This window comes from Ischnura elegans, chromosome 4 (genome assembly GCF_921293095.1).
Source record: "Ischnura elegans chromosome 4, ioIscEleg1.1, whole genome shotgun sequence".
NCBI classification, from domain to species: domain Eukaryota; kingdom Metazoa; phylum Arthropoda; class Insecta; order Odonata; family Coenagrionidae; genus Ischnura; species Ischnura elegans.
In genome coordinates, this window is record NC_060249.1 from 30,972,691 (window position 1) to 30,989,156 (window position 16,466).

A 16,466-nucleotide genomic window follows, 5' to 3' on the forward strand; every position below is an offset into this window, starting at 1 on the left:
AACCGCAAGTAAATGCCGCATATCTAGCGAAATATTAGATAAGTGCTGCTATTTTATTAGATAGCTGCTATTTTTTGCTCACTTTTTTACCTCACTCGATCGTGTTAATGGGGGCTTCACTTTTCAGAATTTCATAACATCCATTCAATTTAAATTCTGACCCATGGATCGCATGGTAGGTATGCTGTTTATTCCATGACACTTACCGACCTACCCCGCTACCTAATTTGTACCATTTCGGACTGTATTAAGTCACAATACCTACGTACCATGAATTGGGAAACTGAGTGTAGTTACATATTTCTTCGGAATGATCGGTGTCGCCGTACATCCCTACCTGCCTTGCTGATCATTCCTAAAACTGGGTTGCTAGTAGTGCTGTAAAAATGAATGGTAAAAACTTTATCTCCAGCGAAATGCCATTTACAGACTACCCCTAAATTTGCCTCAATGGCGTTTCACACAGTATCTGTTTTAGCAAAAAATGAAGACGATACTTCCGCGTACCGAGTTCTAAGTCCTTTATATTGTTTGGGGAAAGACGAATTCCTATAACTATCCTTTCTGCAAAATATATCACTTAAATTATCATTTCTTTCGGACCTATAAATGTAGTGAGGTTGTAAGATGATGATGTTCTTCGTATCGCTGTGAAAGCTCTATCTATTCTTCATTACTGAAGCAGTTGCCTTGCATATAGCCTCAGATTCCCATGCGTCTCCCATCCTACTTTCCTTTTAAAAGTCTTTTGTTAGCTGATAGTAGTTTTGACGAATCGCGCAGTTTTCCATTTTATTTTAACAAGTTCGCTTTCTGCGCTGGATCGCATTTGCTCGCGCCGTATTCATGGTGGATGTTAGATGAGGATCAAATGGATCGACCGTGTAAACAATGAGGTAGCCCCAAGAAGAATAGGAGAGAAGGTAAAAGTTTGAAAGTTAGAGAAGATAAAACCTCAAAAGCCATGAAAACCTTGAAAACAAGACGGAATTACCTTATATGCCATATCCTGAGACAAGATGGTCTGATGAACACCATCGTCGAGGGCAAGTAGGTGGCAAGAGCGGGGAAGGAAGAGTTCGAGTTATATACGGGGAAAAGGTACAGAAGAATGTGAAAGAGAATAAATATGTAGGTGATAAAAGATTAGATGATGGGAGTTTGAGTGGAGAGCTGCGTCAAACCAATCTTAGGATTGTTGACCAGTGATGATGATAGAGATGAAACGGGTATCGTGTAGAAGAAGTAAGCGGAATCTCTCATTTTGAATAAGTTTCCCTCTTCAACGGTCCACCAAGTGGGCATTGTTGTGTCGAGACTCGTTTCAAATTCTCTACCGTTGGAATCAAGTGCGAGGGGGCACTTGCGGGGCAATGAACCCGGTTGAGCTGGATGGGGGGCACGCTCTCTTTGCTCTTTACGGGGCAGCAGCCCCTCTCCCTTCCCCCCTTCCTTTGGGCCCCCGCTTCCCCTCCGCCGCCCGGATAGTTGGCCGGGATTGGTGTGTCCTTCGTAGTGCGGGGACGAATGGGAGGGGAGGGCCGAGGAGGGGAGGGAGAGGGCGGGAGGCGAGTGGCTGGCTCCATCTCCTCCTCGACCGACGCGTCCTCCTGCGGCGTCATGCGGCGGCGTGCTATGGAGGCCGGCGTCGAACCGGCGCTAAGCGCGAGAGGGGAGGTCTTTCCTTCCGCGCACTCGCTTGCAGAAGCCGTCTAAATCCATTCCCGTCTTGCCCAGACGATCGGGAAATGATGTGACGATGTCAACGCTCAGAGACGATGGTTCGAGTGTACTGCTGGGGTTGGGAAAACGAATCTGTGAACGGAATTGTGTCGGTTTCTCAACTAAATTTGTAGAAGTCCGCCGTGAAATCTGGAGAAACCTTTACTTATCCATTATTTTATTCATGATGATTACTCGTTACGACTTGTAGGTTACCGTCGAACTATAATACTTTTCCCAGTAAGTTCAGGCGTGGTATAGTGAAAGTTCGACGTATTGAAAAGTAATCATTTTTCCACAGTAATTTATGGTACGACAGGTTTCGGTTCAGAACACTTGCACCTACTTATTCTTAGTATACCAGATGATGGGTAAGTAAGCAGAAGCGCGTCGTACGCATTAAATAATTATGTGAAGGTCTACTTCTGCATTTCGTTTCAATGTTTTTCCCCGTAGCAGAATGTAACAGGTAACCCATGCGAATAAAAGTGTAAAAATATACCATTTTACTCAGTTTTAGTGAACGTTGATGCTTTGCATGTACCCTTTTTGCGAAATGATCCGATGATTTCGACGCATTACGATGATGGACGAGGTCTCTACTGACTCAGAGAAGACGAACTCAATGTGCCAAATTGTTGGGTGCTTAACTAATTTGTGGAAGTCCGGTATTGAATATGAAGAGACGTGTTCGTTTCCTTTCTTTTATTCGGGCTCATAACGGATTGCGACCTATAAGTTAATGTCAGATATCGTCTCTGTTTCTCAGAAAAAGGACCCATTCGGCAACCTCTGTTTATAAAATGCTTTAAAAAATACCATTTTACGGCGAGTCCTTTTTCTCTAAATTCTCTGAGTGCATTCCATTCTATAATCTTGTTCTTTTTTCGTCCGACGCGACGATTGCGAAATGATCTGACGATTGATTGTCGTGTAAGTGGTTGAGGTTTCTATTGGGGAAAGTTTTCCCTTCTGAGCGCTTGCGTGCACAAGCCGTGAAATGCCTTTCCTTTTTGCTAATTAGTTTTTAGCTTGTGCAAGATGGGAATTAGCTTACTTAGATGTGGCGATTATAGTGTGCTTTATTACGGGTTAAGGCCTACACTGGGGAAGGGAACACAAACCCTTCGGCAATAGAGGATGCTTTGGAACCACCCTCGTGTATACCCATCGCGGAATCACAGGAAATATTGATTTTTCCGCCCCTTTGTTCAGTATTACCGGTTGCGGAATATATATCATCATGAAATCTCTCCGTGCGCCACTAACGGTCTTCAGCCCATAAGAACCATTAATGGAATTGTGGAATAGCGGAAGTTCATTTTCATTTGCAAGGGGAAGGAACGATTGATTGAGTGAAAGTTATTCTAATATTATTAATAATAAACTAAAACGTAATTGCGAAGAAAAGCCGCTGCTTAGAAAACTATCGCGATAGGAACACGTTGCCTTCAATATACATGAGACCGTCGTGGCATTTTCAATTTTTAAAATGATACATCCATACATACTTTTCAAAATAATTTTGCTCGTAACTTCGCATGGTCGTAAGTCGGGCGATCGTTAGTCAGGGAGTACCTGTGTTCCTCTGCTAAGTTTTTTATTTACTTTAATCATCTTCGCCGGGGATGAAACAGGATCTGGCGTCCTAATTGTACTGCGTCGGTAGTGCTGATATAAGTAGCTCTCTCTTCTACTCAATTTAGTAAGATATTATCCTCTCATTGAACCGTGTACCGACTTTATTTTAGTATGTATTTCTGTTTATTAGGGCAATATTTAGCGAGTAGACGGTTGGTTACGCCAGTTAATTTTGTACTATGAGAGAAAAACGTTTCCCGTCAAAGTTTTTGGCAACACTATCGAACTTTCTTTCTTCCTGATTGCATTCTGTCCTCGGCATAAAAATGGACAGGGAATTGAAGATACTATGCCCCTATATTCATTGCTCAAAGTCAGATACAGAGTGTCGGCAGTTTGCCTCCTCATAGGGTTATTGTCGCTGCTCTCGTGGATGGTGGAGCATTATAAAATTAGTATTCAATACCTTAAAAATATTCTACACAGCCCCCTTCCCTTAATTATTCTCATTTTTCCTCTTCGCTCTCCATTTTCTTCATATCTAGCAACCTCTGCCCATGCGCTCATGCGTCTTTCAGAAACAGTGGAGTTCACACTTGCCGGGCGTCATAGGGAATACAGCCATAACTTGTTCTTGCGTCAAGATGTGGTGGATATTTCGCGTCCAATTTTTGAACGGTAAAAAGAGGTGGAAATGTGACTTCATTGAACAACCCTCGTCGTGATTTTGGTCCAAGAAAAGCATGCAATCGGGTATGAAAATGATTTACTCGCAGACCGAATACTGGGGGAACAAACATTGTCGGATTGCTTTTTTACCTCATATTTCCAGCAGAGCTTTATCTTTAAAATAATTTTGATGTTAACTTAGGATGGTCGGATTTACCCGTAATTATCCTTACCCAGTCGTTTTGATAAAATCAGAATAGGTAATGTCTCGCAGAAATGGCCGGGCCGACTGCGCGTTGCAACTAGCTGTTCCGATGAACGCAAAACTTCCCCAAGCGGCCTATTTACAAAGGAATATGATTAAAATGGCGCATGTTTATGGCGCATGTCGGTGTAGAGTGATGTTTGTTAGAAAGAGAAACTTGAATCTAAATTTTTTCTAAGTTCAGAATTGATTGATCAGAATAAACTTATTAAATTAACAATTGGAAAAGTTAGAAAATATATTTTCCATTTTTTATGTTGCCATTCTGGTAATTCTATTTTGGATTTCTTTTTTTTCTAACTTTCATTTGAAAAGAAGAATTTACCACTGAGTAAATGTGCTGAGCCCAAGGCTAAACTGTTGTTAATCGATTCTCGATGGTGGGCTTAGGTATATTTTCTCTTGTGATCTCAAGCCGTATCTTTCACGAATAGGGACTGTGCCTTCCCCTCTCCGCCTTCTTCTCCCTCCCCTCCGACGCCAATAGGGCGAGCGGCTCGGTAGGGGAGTGGCCTCCAGTGGGCGGAGGGGAGGGGGAGCGAGGACGAACGAAAGCGGCGGGGAGGGCCGGGGGGCTGCGACGCTCTCTCCGGATTGGTCCACAGGCACACTCCTCGGATCTTATACTCTCCCGCTCTCGTCGTAATTCGAATCTCCTGCCGCAGTGGGGCAAAATGGGACACCACCGGAGGAGCGGCAGGCGGGCGGCCTCGTATCTTGCCTCCCTTGAGGCAGTCAGTCACGTTGCAGACGCTCTTGGGAAGGACTTGCCTTACTAGCGTCCTTAGACCATGGTCTAACCTAGCGTCTGAAAACAGACGTTACACAAATTGTTGAGGATTGAAACAACTCAGTAATAGCTTTGTGGGCATATAGTATATTTATGTTTGGGCTCTCAAGTCGTCTGCGCAGTAGGTCTATAAAGCTGCTACCTACATTGAAGAATCCAAATCCACGGGGAGTATGGAAAATGGAAGACGTTAGCATTTTGAATAATTTTATTTAGACGTTTCATTCATTGCCACATCGCCGAAAACAGCGTTATTTGGCCTTTCTATCGGGGTTTTCGTAACGTTTAACTATGGAACACACAAAAACATCCATGCCCTGGATAGGGACAACCTACCCAAGCGGGACTCGTGATCCACACGGTTTGGCAAGGGAGGACTTGACCCCGCAGCCACCGAGGTCTGTTCGTTATTGAAATGCAGAGAACATTCCTTCGTGAAAATTATGTGGAGTGGAATTTAAGAACCAATCTAATTATACTTTATTTTAATAAAGGCTGTTGTCTGATTTTATCTACCAGAACCATCAGACCAATCACGTGATCTCGGATTTTGCCTTTTTTAATCTCAGTTGCACGTAGCTTACCTACTCTTATTCATCTATACCGCGAAGAATAACATCAGCCTGCATTTGCGGTTATGGCCGTTGGTTATCTTGCTTTGCCAAGTGTCAAGATACCCGGGTTAGGTTTATCGCAGTACTTAAGCCAATTGTCCTATCATTCTGTCTTATTATATTTACATATTTCTACTCGCTTCAAAATTCTTTGCCTGTAATGCTCATTCTTCGATTTACCTTGCTGCTCATCCCATTCACTTGTAATTTTCTAATTATATTCAATGGACAATCGTGTGCAATAATGTGGACGATGTAATTGTGTCTTGTTTTAATCAGCATCATCAGAGGACTTCCCTGTTAAACATGCATTTCACTTAAGATTTCAGTGGAACCTCCTTCGTGATATTTTCGTTACAACATCAGATTAAAACGCGCGCTCATAAGTAGTACGTGGAGCTAGCATGCGAAAATTGCACGTATACGACGTATTTTAAAGTTAATAAATGACGGTACTAGTGCTTCCATACCAGTGTGAGTTGATTCTTTATGATTAAGACCTCGCGAATTTTTTTTTGTGATCGCCAAGGAACCAGATGCTCACGCTTTGCGGAACTATTTTTATGAAAATGAGGATAAAGATGGTTTTTATTGGCAATTGTTTAATTGTTGCGTCGTGTGTGTTTAAACGAATGTAACAATGCTGTTGACGGGTTCTTACTTGGCCTGTCAGGGGTGAGTGACAAAATGGTTTCTTGAATGGTGCTGATTTTTTAGAGGTATGTGCTTTAGCGATAATTGCAGACAAGTATCGCACACGTATCTATTACGGAACCCTCCGTAAAGGTGTTTTGATGACTTTTTTTCATTTAGCGTCGAAATTCGTTTTCCTAAACAGAGCTAAATGTTTCAACAAAACTGTATTGATATCTTTTCCTGTAACGCACATTCTATGTAAAACATGTGCGCCCATTCCGAATTTTTGTAGCAGGGTCACCATGATTTTTTTGTGACGGATAGCTTATTGAAAAGTAAAAACTGAGTGATCAGAGAGGGATTGTCGACTAAGCAAATAGAACGGGAAAGAAGAAGAATAGTTGGTGCCGTGACACTCTTTGAAACGGCTACATCCTCCATGCCAAAATATTTTTTATAAAGTTCCCTAACGCCATCCTGTCGAACCTCCAGGAGGACCAATGACCTTAATTTCTCAAAGCTGTTTGGATAGCTCTCGGTCTTCACGAGTCCTTTTTTAATATTAACTTTCTGTGGACTGCCTGCGAAAACCCCTTCCGGAATCTTGACGATGCATAGCCGCAGTTCGCGCTAACGCTTCGTGGTTCCGCTTCCGCTCGCACTTCCGCGCCATCTCGCCGTTAGTTCCCGCCGCCGCAACAGCCCCGCCAACCGCCGTTAACCGCGCGCCCTCCCGCCGGCATTGCGACGGACGCCAAGCTCGCTCGCTCCCCAACGGTCGAACCGATATCGCTCCGCGCGGTGGAAACCAAGATGGCGAGGACGCGTCGCCGCTTGGGCTGTTTCGCTTTCGCCTCGGAGCTGCTCCTTGCGGCGGTGGACCGTGGATCATGGCGAGGGACGCTCCGACCGACGTTCGAAGGCCGTATTTGGTGCTCGTCCGCGCGCGTGCCGCTCTCCGCGAGCAGTAGAGGAGCCACCGCAACGGTCAAAGGATCAGGCGAGCATAAAACGCAAAGGAGGTGACTAGAATCGGATCTCAGTCGAGAGAGACCAACGCTGCGGCGTCCCCTTCGCCTTCCTCCCAACAGGCAAATCAATGAAGTGCCGCAGTGCGCATGCGCGAATGTTCGCTCGGTGGGGGAGAAGGGAGTGGAATACATCGACCTCCTTTGCCCGAGAAGAGCATGGCCTCCATCGCGTCTTCGTTCGCCGTGACGAGTCTCCAGGCCGCGCGTAGGGCTGCCGAGCAATCGATCGCGTCGCTGTCTCGGTTGGCGTCCCTGGCTCTTCAGCTCGATCGCCAGAGGTCCTCGCAATCGCTCCATGTCGCTAAGGCCTTGGAGTGAGGCATCGACCACTTACAACACTACAGCGTGGGTTTCGATGTTTTTTCGCATTATGGTTGAATTGCTGGGCCAAATTGCTGATTTGAGGATAGTAGTTGCGTGGTGGTATGACTTCAATGAATGCTCACGGTCAAAGCAGTTTTGAACGGGTTCAGTTTAATAATGAATACTGTTTCAGTGCAGTAGCGACACACATTTTTAGTTCTTCGAGTTTAGTTAAGCTTCCATTTGGTAGCTTTCTGCGTTCTTAAGGTCGTTTTACACGGGGCACGGAATTGCACAGGTTAGAACTGCGTTGATTTATAAAATGGTGTGGAATTGCGCGAATGCATGAACGACATTGGAACGGGCTATTTTGCCATCTCACGTCCACGCATTCTCGCATGTATTCTGGCAATTTACCGCTTTACACGACGCAATTTTGACTGCATCTTCTTACACACGTGAGATTGTACAATTACGTTCCCCGTGTAAAACGGCCTATACAGCATTAGTGGTATACAGGACAAGGGCATTCGTGAAGAGAAATGCGAGCTTCTAATTTTGCGTTTCAGAGTTAGCGTTTCCACTCTTATCTTCAAGAAAATTAATATCGCAAAAAAACGTAATAAGCTAACTTTGAGCACATAAAAGTCGTGGATTATGTAGCTCTTTCATGTAGTTTGCGACGTATTAGTGAATTTTATCTTCACTTCATAGTCAGGAAATATCGCGGCCCATCTGTGACAGGAATCAGAAACTGGCTTTCTATTAATAGAACGTCCCTTGCACTGGCTACCCCAAAAGAATGGATTGAAGGATGTGGAGTGGCAAATCTCCTTCCATTTCAGGAAAATCTACTTTCATTTATTTTTCTTCCGAGAAAACTATAAGGGGATAATAAAATATGTTCTAATTTTTTGATTTTACATAGGTTATTCTTAATATTTTGATGCATGTAATCATAATAATTGCATCAGTTTTGAAACTTTGGTCAGCTAATGCCAATGGGCATTTGCAGTTTTACATGAAATTATGAATTTTCGTTCGTCAATCCTTACGACACTCTTTGTAGGTAACAAGGAAAAATCTGAGGTGCGGGTTTAATTGCAGTATCTTAGATTCAAAAATGTATCTCAATAGAAACTACTTGTCCCAAAAAATGCTCGAAATTATGCATCCTTAGTCTATGAAAGATAACTCGTAAGGTGCTTGCGAAATGTGTCAATGGCATAGTGCATCATCTCTTTAAATATAATTTGCTTAGTGAGGAAAAAAGATGGCGACAACGTAGGCAAAGATGTCTTAAATCAGGACTCGCATAATGTAAGAGCAATGAATTCCTTGTTGTTAATTGCATTTGTAGTCCATTTTGCGTTCTCTATTTTGTGGTCGTTTATGCATATATTTATTGCCGTATCAGCGGTAATTTAATTTTGACATTATTTCGCGTGTAAACTACTTTCATTCGCCTGTTGTATGTAGGCGATTTATTGTTTCCCCAACGACTGATCTATCGAATTTGTATTACTGTTACGGAATTTTGATTGCAACTCGCCTTACGTCCACCGTTGCGCAGGCATATTTGATGGCTTTTCTTTAGGTTGATTATTCAGTTATGGAAACGGTCAAATAAATTTTGCGAGAATCAATAACAGTATTTCGTTCGGAAATTGTTTCATTGGTATTACGAAATTATAATAAGGAAGTAATTAATTAAATACTATTGTAGGATATATATTTAGTAAGCCTTCTGGATAAGTCTTCTTGACATCTATATTGATATATCAGTAGATATTGCTCTTAAGGTGCAGATCTCCACGCAAACGCTTAAAGCAAAAAAAATATATAATAATTTAGTGCTATTTCCTGATGCAGAAAAATAATTGCCCGAAACGTTGGCGTACTTATGTGTTTGTGCGCGGACATACACCTAAAGAGAAAAATCTTTTTATATGGTAGGAAGTGTCAATCGCAGTGTCTCCTAACATGCTGTGCGAAGGAATAATCCCATTATTGCCGAAGTGGAAGGGTTGATTTTAGAAGTTTCAACGCGTATGCATTTTGCTCTGCAGCTAATTACTCTAGTTGATAGTTTCCAATAGCCGCAATAATCAAACGAGCTCGCCTACCATAGGGGATGCTCTTCAGAAAGGGATCGCAGCCTCAACTCACAACCAGTTGAATTCACGTGCTTTCATATTTAATCTCACGGACGCGGTTCCATGGACGCGAAGCTTCCCAATCTCGTTCCGAGCCTTTTCGCCATTCCAAAATGGAGGCGAGAGATTCACGAGTGTGTTTCGCCGACGCGCTCTCAGCGACCGCATGGTCTTCACGGCCGTCGCTGGGAAGCCGGCGGACATGAGGCGAAAGGAGGTTCGCGACCGCAGCGCGCGCCGCCGTCCAGCTCTTTCCCCGTTTCTCTTCCTCGCTCGATCTCAACCTATATCCCGTCCTGGCTTACCAGCTTCGCGGCGGACTATTCTGCCTCTCTCCCCAGATTTATTCTTAGCTTCCCATCATTCTGTGGGGCTCCAGGGATCTATTAATGGGTCTCCTCACCCTCTCTTGCGGAATTCTTTCGACAAAATGGCGGTCGACCGAAATCGCATCTCGGTTTGCGCGTCGCTAATTTTAGCCGATGATTCGTCGGCAGTGAGTCCCTGAACCCAGCAATGTCGGGGTTTCTGTGGAACTGTTCATGCTTATATCTGTTAAATCCATCCATATGAATAATACTGTATTTTCGGTGCTGGACTGGCCTATTTATAAAGCAGTCGCTACGGCTTCAGATTCGTCGGTGCTTGAGCCGAGTGGGTATATAACTCGCGTTCATTTTTGAGTTCAGGATTCACGGCGTCCTTAAATAATCCCTTGAGAATATTTACAGATAACATTTATATGTAATCCTACCAATAGTTGTGAAGATAATCGTTCATAATTTCAGTTTCTTAACCTCTTATCCAAGTAGAAACGGCGTTTAGTTCTTGAGTGAAATTGATGGTCGCGGTAAGGGTGGCTCTTTCATTGTGGCTATCCATTCCTATGAGTAGGTACTTGTGAAAGAATGTAAGTGAAAGAATGAGTGCTCCCCATGGGGGTGGTTAAAAGGGGGGCAGTTAGCCCCGGGCCGCTCCATTTAGGGGCACTCAAAAACTTTCTCAAACCGATTTTAGGGTTTTGGGAAGTTGAACCCTGAAGGAAGCAAGGAGAACATTTCCCTTTTGTCCTCCATATCTCTCAGTGGCCCTGGCTTCGGTTATAGATAAATATTTCTCAAAGTCTGTAATAATTCGTGACTATAAGTAATGTGTAGAGGTTGTAGGGATTATCTGAAGGTGTACGGAATAAATAAAATAATTAATACATCTCCCTCAACTTTTGTTTAACCAGTATTACCTTCAACGCCAATAAGACGTTTATTGAGCTCTTCGAGTAATTCGTTACTTACAGAATATAGGTATGTGTGGAAACCAGGACGGGTTTACTGATGGCTAAGGGTGAAAGTTGTTAATTTAATTTTTTCAAACAAATGCACACGTTACTTCAGTTTAGTTGAGTTGCTTGTAGAAGTGACATTATGGAATTTTACGTGAAATTCTTTCGAAAGAACGAGGAAGGCTTTGATCTGAATTTCTCTAGTTGGGCTATCGGTAAATCAGCAGGCGTAAGTAAATTCCGGTTATTTTAATAATCGTAATGAATGGGAAAGGAGTCTGGCGGAGGTCAATGCTCTTCCTTCAGGATCCCAACGCTTGCTCACAGCATACTTGCAATCTTTTCTGCTTTTACTTAGGTATATTAGCGAATTGTTTGTCTTTCATTTACATGGGTGCCTATACCAGTTATATCCCGTTTGAGGCTAATACGTAATTAATCCCGGTCAAGGCGAATGATTTTTTCTATGTGGATTTTTCGCAAAATTTGTGCATTGCGGGTGACTCCCGTAAAGTTATCACCGTTGCTAGTCCCGGTATAGTATACTTGAAGCTGTCAAGAGCGAGCACCTCTTAAGTCCGGGCTTTGCTCTCCGGCTGTGGCGCTGTGCGCACGATTTGGTCTCCTTGTGGCATCATATGCTCAGCAGTCCATACCACCTTTTCCAGTTCTATCGACAAATATCCATTGGGGGAAGTGACGCCTCAGTAGCTTAACTGGCTAAAGCATTCGACCGGAAATAGGGGAATCCGGATTCGAATTCCGGTCAAGGCGAATGATTTTTTTTTCTCTGTTGATTTTTCGCTGATACGTAATGTTTCAAGATGTTGATATTTATTTATTTAGTTCTTATACGAGTAATGCGGAAATACAGACCTATTTCTTAGTTTTCCTTTCTCGCTGCAACCAATGCCTCAAGTGCAGTGAATCTTGGGTGATCATAGATTCGCTGTGACAATTTTACGCAATTAATGGCGCTTTAAAACATCATGAACATGGTAGAAGGCGTGACCTATGTACATGCGAATGCAAGTCAACTTTAATGTATGGGGTGTATTTTTTTCTGCACCATAATTTTCTTCTTTTCATTTAGTCCAGGGCCATCGTTTAACATCTCAGTGCAAGAGAATTTAGTTTAAAATGTACGCTCCTTCTAATGTATTTCTGGAGTGAAATATGCAGAATTACTGAAAAGAAGAAGGTTTTGACGCTTTGGTTATTAATTCTAACAATAAATCCTCCTTGTTTGCAACTCCAATGTAAAAGGTCTTCGATACTGTTTTTGGATATAATGCAAGTAAATAAGATAAATAAATAATGGAGTTATTGATTGGAATAAGTTTAACATCTTTTGGTTGTTCTGTCTACTTAGTATGAGCTGTAAAAGTTGTTTTTGTCGGTTATCAGGGGTGAATGTTATAACACGACGGCTTGGCATTATACATTATTTAATAACTTTATGTCGTTAACGCTGCATTTATGTTATTTCTGCGTATTCAATTGTTATAGCTGTATAATCAATCTGTTATTTTTTTCTCATTGCAGTTTGCCGGACATGTATCGTCCGTTACTTGGAAACAAGCAAATTCTGTCCGATCTGCGATGTCCTGGTTCACAAGACGAAGCCGTTATTGCACATACGGTAAGATAATGCATTCCTGAGCTCTGTTGAATTTCAATGTTTTTGTGTCGGTTAGCATGGAGTTCCGCCGATAAAATCATGAAGGCGGACCCACGGAGCGGCCCTTTCCTTGTTTGTTGGAAGGTAAATTCGGTAACCTTCAATCAATGTAAAACTCTTAATCATTCGCTGTATTTCCATTTCCTTCTTTTCAAGCTTATAGTCCACATAAGTGGTAACAATCTTAGTTGATCTGCTAATGTGGGTGTTTATGTTATGCATTTTTGGGCACTTGTATGTAATAGTATTCTATCAAGAACTTTTATATTGTCTTGTACACAACGAAATGATCAGGCCTCGACCAGCGGACATCAAGGCCTTATGATGTCTGATATTGAACGAAACCGGTCGTATATTAAGTGAAATTCGCGTACATTCGAGTACAAAGCTTGATTCTCAAATATACCATGAATTTTCACACATTTGAGGCCATAATTATCCATTTTATCGTTTAAATGTATGTTAATTTAATCTTAAAATTGGAAAAATTGTTAGGTCATCATTTCATAATTCGGGATTCTCATCTTTTGTGTTTGTTGTGCTGTATTACATCGAGAAAACACTACATGTCCTTTTTTTTACCATTTTCAGGCCGGACAAAATGCTCCAGGCACTCGTCTATAAGATTGTACCTGGTCTGTTTCACTCCGAGGTCCGCAAGCGGAGAGAATTCTGGGCGAAGACACGGGAGCCAGTCGGTGAGTCTAATGATTGATTTTAGCCAATGGTATGAATTAAATTCAATATTATAAAAAAAAACCTCCCGTAGCAAGTTGTACGCTCCACTTTTCCTCCGTCTGAAATATTAATCCTCAAAAGGGATTGGCCATTATCATATCGGTTCACAGCTATTTGTCTTCCGAAATGTGGAAGAAGTGAAGGCTATTAAATTTAGAGTTGTTTTCAATTATTTTACTTGCCTTTTAAGTTTTTCAATAAAGTGGACAGGTAAACAAAAATTCTGGGGGTTATTCTGTATTCCCGAATGAAAGTGATCTCATTCTTTGAGCTGTTAGATCTTATGAAACGTTCAATGCTCAGTTCATTGTTGGAGGTAATAACTAAAAGAGGGAATGAACCGTTCTCGTGTGAGTTAGTCGCTACTCTCTTGCCGTGGGCGGTAACTTATGGAAATTTCAAACAATAGCTAAATCATGTTTGAATAAAAACTTTTGGGCTATGTCGCCGCGTCAATAAAAGAAAAGGATTGACGGGGCGACATAGCCCAAAAGTTTTTATTCAAACGTGACGAGTACTCGCGAACGTTTTAACGAAGAATAGCTAAATCGTTGACGTTGACCGAGTATATGCCTAAAGGCGAAAGTGCAGAATAACATTCCCAATTGATTTTATAGGAATCTTTCTCGCTTGTATACGCTGTTAATTGCCTTCTTAATCACTGATTGTTCGCATCCCTGTTCATAGGTTCTGGTGGGGTGGTTCTGACCCCTGAGGAGGAGGCGGAGGAGGAGGAAGAGGAGCGGGAGGAGGTGGCCGCGGGTGCGGGCGGCGGCTCCTTTTTCAGCGCAGAGGACAGCATCTCGCTCTCCCTAGAGTACTACGATAGGTAAGAGTACCTGCTCACATTCGCCAGTGTCACTATTGACAAACTATGGATTAGTTACTTTACTGATATAGCTTATTTTGAGATATCTAATATTGCTTTCTCGAACAATACAGATGGTATCGTTATTCTTGTGCGAAAAATCCACAGAGGAAAAAATCATTCGTCTTGACCGGGAATGATTTAACCTCTGTGGATTTTTCGCACAATATGTGCATTGCGAGTGACTCCGTAAAAGGTATCACCGTGGCTAGTCCCGGTATACTTAAACATCGTTATTCTTCTGATGACGATGCCACCTGCCTCGGTTGTGGACACCCGAGCCAAGAGTTATTTCTTTCACCGCTCGGTCAACCAAACTGGCCTTGCGGGGAATGCTTCAGAACTGCGCGGGGCGCATGAAAATTCATGCATAGTTTAATTTAGCCAAAAATCTACTTTTTAATGTTCTGTAGCTATTGAAAAATAAATATATTTTGTAAAAATGTATTGAATCTTGCGGGTCGAAAATTTTTTCAAGGCATGCGGGCCTCGGGTTTCCATCCCTCCCATAGGCTACAATATTTTTCACCAACATGATAGAATGCATGCGTACAGACTTCTCGCATTTGTCTCAGGGTAGTGTACTTAAATGTTTCGTGGATCCTTTGGTGATCCGAGTGATCGGCGCTATTCTTATTCTGTATTTTCTTTCGTTTGCAGCGAGAGGGCCGCAGCAGAGGATGATGATGAAGACGATGATGAGGAAGATGACGAATTGCCTGAGACGGAGGACGGCGAGAGTCGGCGGAGGACCGCGGGCCGCAGGGCCCTGCGCTCGGGCCCCGCCGAGTCGGACGCCGAGGGATGCAACGAGCAGGTGAGCGACGGCTTTCGGGTGTACCTTGTAGGCGTTTCGAGCTATACTACCCACATGGAGAAATTTGAGATCAATATACCTTAGGGCACTGTTTGTTGCCTTGTGATTCCCGTCCTCTGAGGATATTCTTGGCATTCTCTTTTGACCATTTTAAAAGAAGAAAGTGGAACCCCTGTAGTACATTTGCGTTAAAGTTAGCTTTTTGTTTGGCCAATTTTGTTTACTTCGTATCAATTGTGTGGAAGTATTTCATAACTGAAATAATCAAAAGAGATACTTACTCTTTTCCACGAATATACCTGATTTCTTGCCATGGTTTTTCTCATGAATAACCAATTATCCCTACAGAGTATTAGCTTAGCAAGAGATTAAAATATTTAATTTTACCGTTGTTTCTGCCATTACGTTAAAATTTTCCCATTTTTTATGGCATGTAAATAATTACACGACGATGGAACAATTCCATTCTATTTTCGATCAGGGGTGGAGTAGTATTCCTGATGCTTAAAGTTTTTTATGATAGCTCTTTCAAGAGGGAATAATTGCGTCCTATTTGCCTTATACTTTTATAAAGGCCCCAGTGTCTTGCCAGTGAATCATGATCAGCTGTTATGTAACTCGACTTTGCATTTGTGCACCGCAGATCAATCTCTATATTCCCTAAGCTGGCTGGCCAAAAATGTTCCTAGTTTTTTTCACCATTTCTCTGATGCTTATTTTATTTAATTTCAGTCTAAGATTACGCGGCGGTACCTGAAATGCCCGGCAGCGGTGACGATGTTACACCTGAAAAAGTTCATCCGTATGAAGTACGGACTCAGCGATGATAACAGAGTAAGTAGAAATTTGGCCGTATCTCTTTGTTGCGTAAATTGTTTTGTTATTAATAAATAACCTGACTGACGCAACTATACCAAAATATTTTGTTGAGGGAGTCAAAAGGATTGCTTGTGCCTCGACTAAGTATTTCGACTCCCTAATATAGTCCTTTTATGACCTATTTCTTCTTATTCGTTTCTTTAATCGTCAAAATTAAAGATTAAGTGATAAAAAATTAATGCCTGTTTTATTCCTCAGGTGGACGTAATTTACAAAGACGAGTGTCTACCGGACGAATTTTCTCTCATGGATGTGGCGTACACATTTTCATGGAGACGGGTAAGTGAAATTTTCGAGAATCCCATTTCTTTTTTACTAAATCCAGTTGGTGATAATTAAAAAAAACTTATATTTCCTGAATGCCCTTTTCGTAATCAGTCAATTACATAAGAATTTTACTTTTTATTTCTCAAGTTGAGCGGCATTCATGCAGGTGA

General features: G+C 42.2%; 1 protein-coding gene across 1 annotated transcript in view; it reads left to right on the forward strand.

Moving 5' to 3' along the window:
- Positions 1–16,466, forward strand: part of LOC124157228 (nascent polypeptide-associated complex subunit alpha, muscle-specific form-like) — a 132,399-nt gene that overhangs the window by 107,087 nt on the left and 8,846 nt on the right. The window contains exons 3-8 of the mRNA XM_046531782.1: positions 12,592–12,688; positions 13,319–13,425; positions 14,153–14,294; positions 14,994–15,150; positions 15,883–15,984; positions 16,228–16,308. Coding sequence (XP_046387738.1) covers positions 12,592–12,688; positions 13,319–13,425; positions 14,153–14,294; positions 14,994–15,150; positions 15,883–15,984; positions 16,228–16,308 — 686 coding nt within the window. The remainder of the gene's footprint in view (positions 1–12,591; positions 12,689–13,318; positions 13,426–14,152; positions 14,295–14,993; positions 15,151–15,882; positions 15,985–16,227; positions 16,309–16,466) is intronic.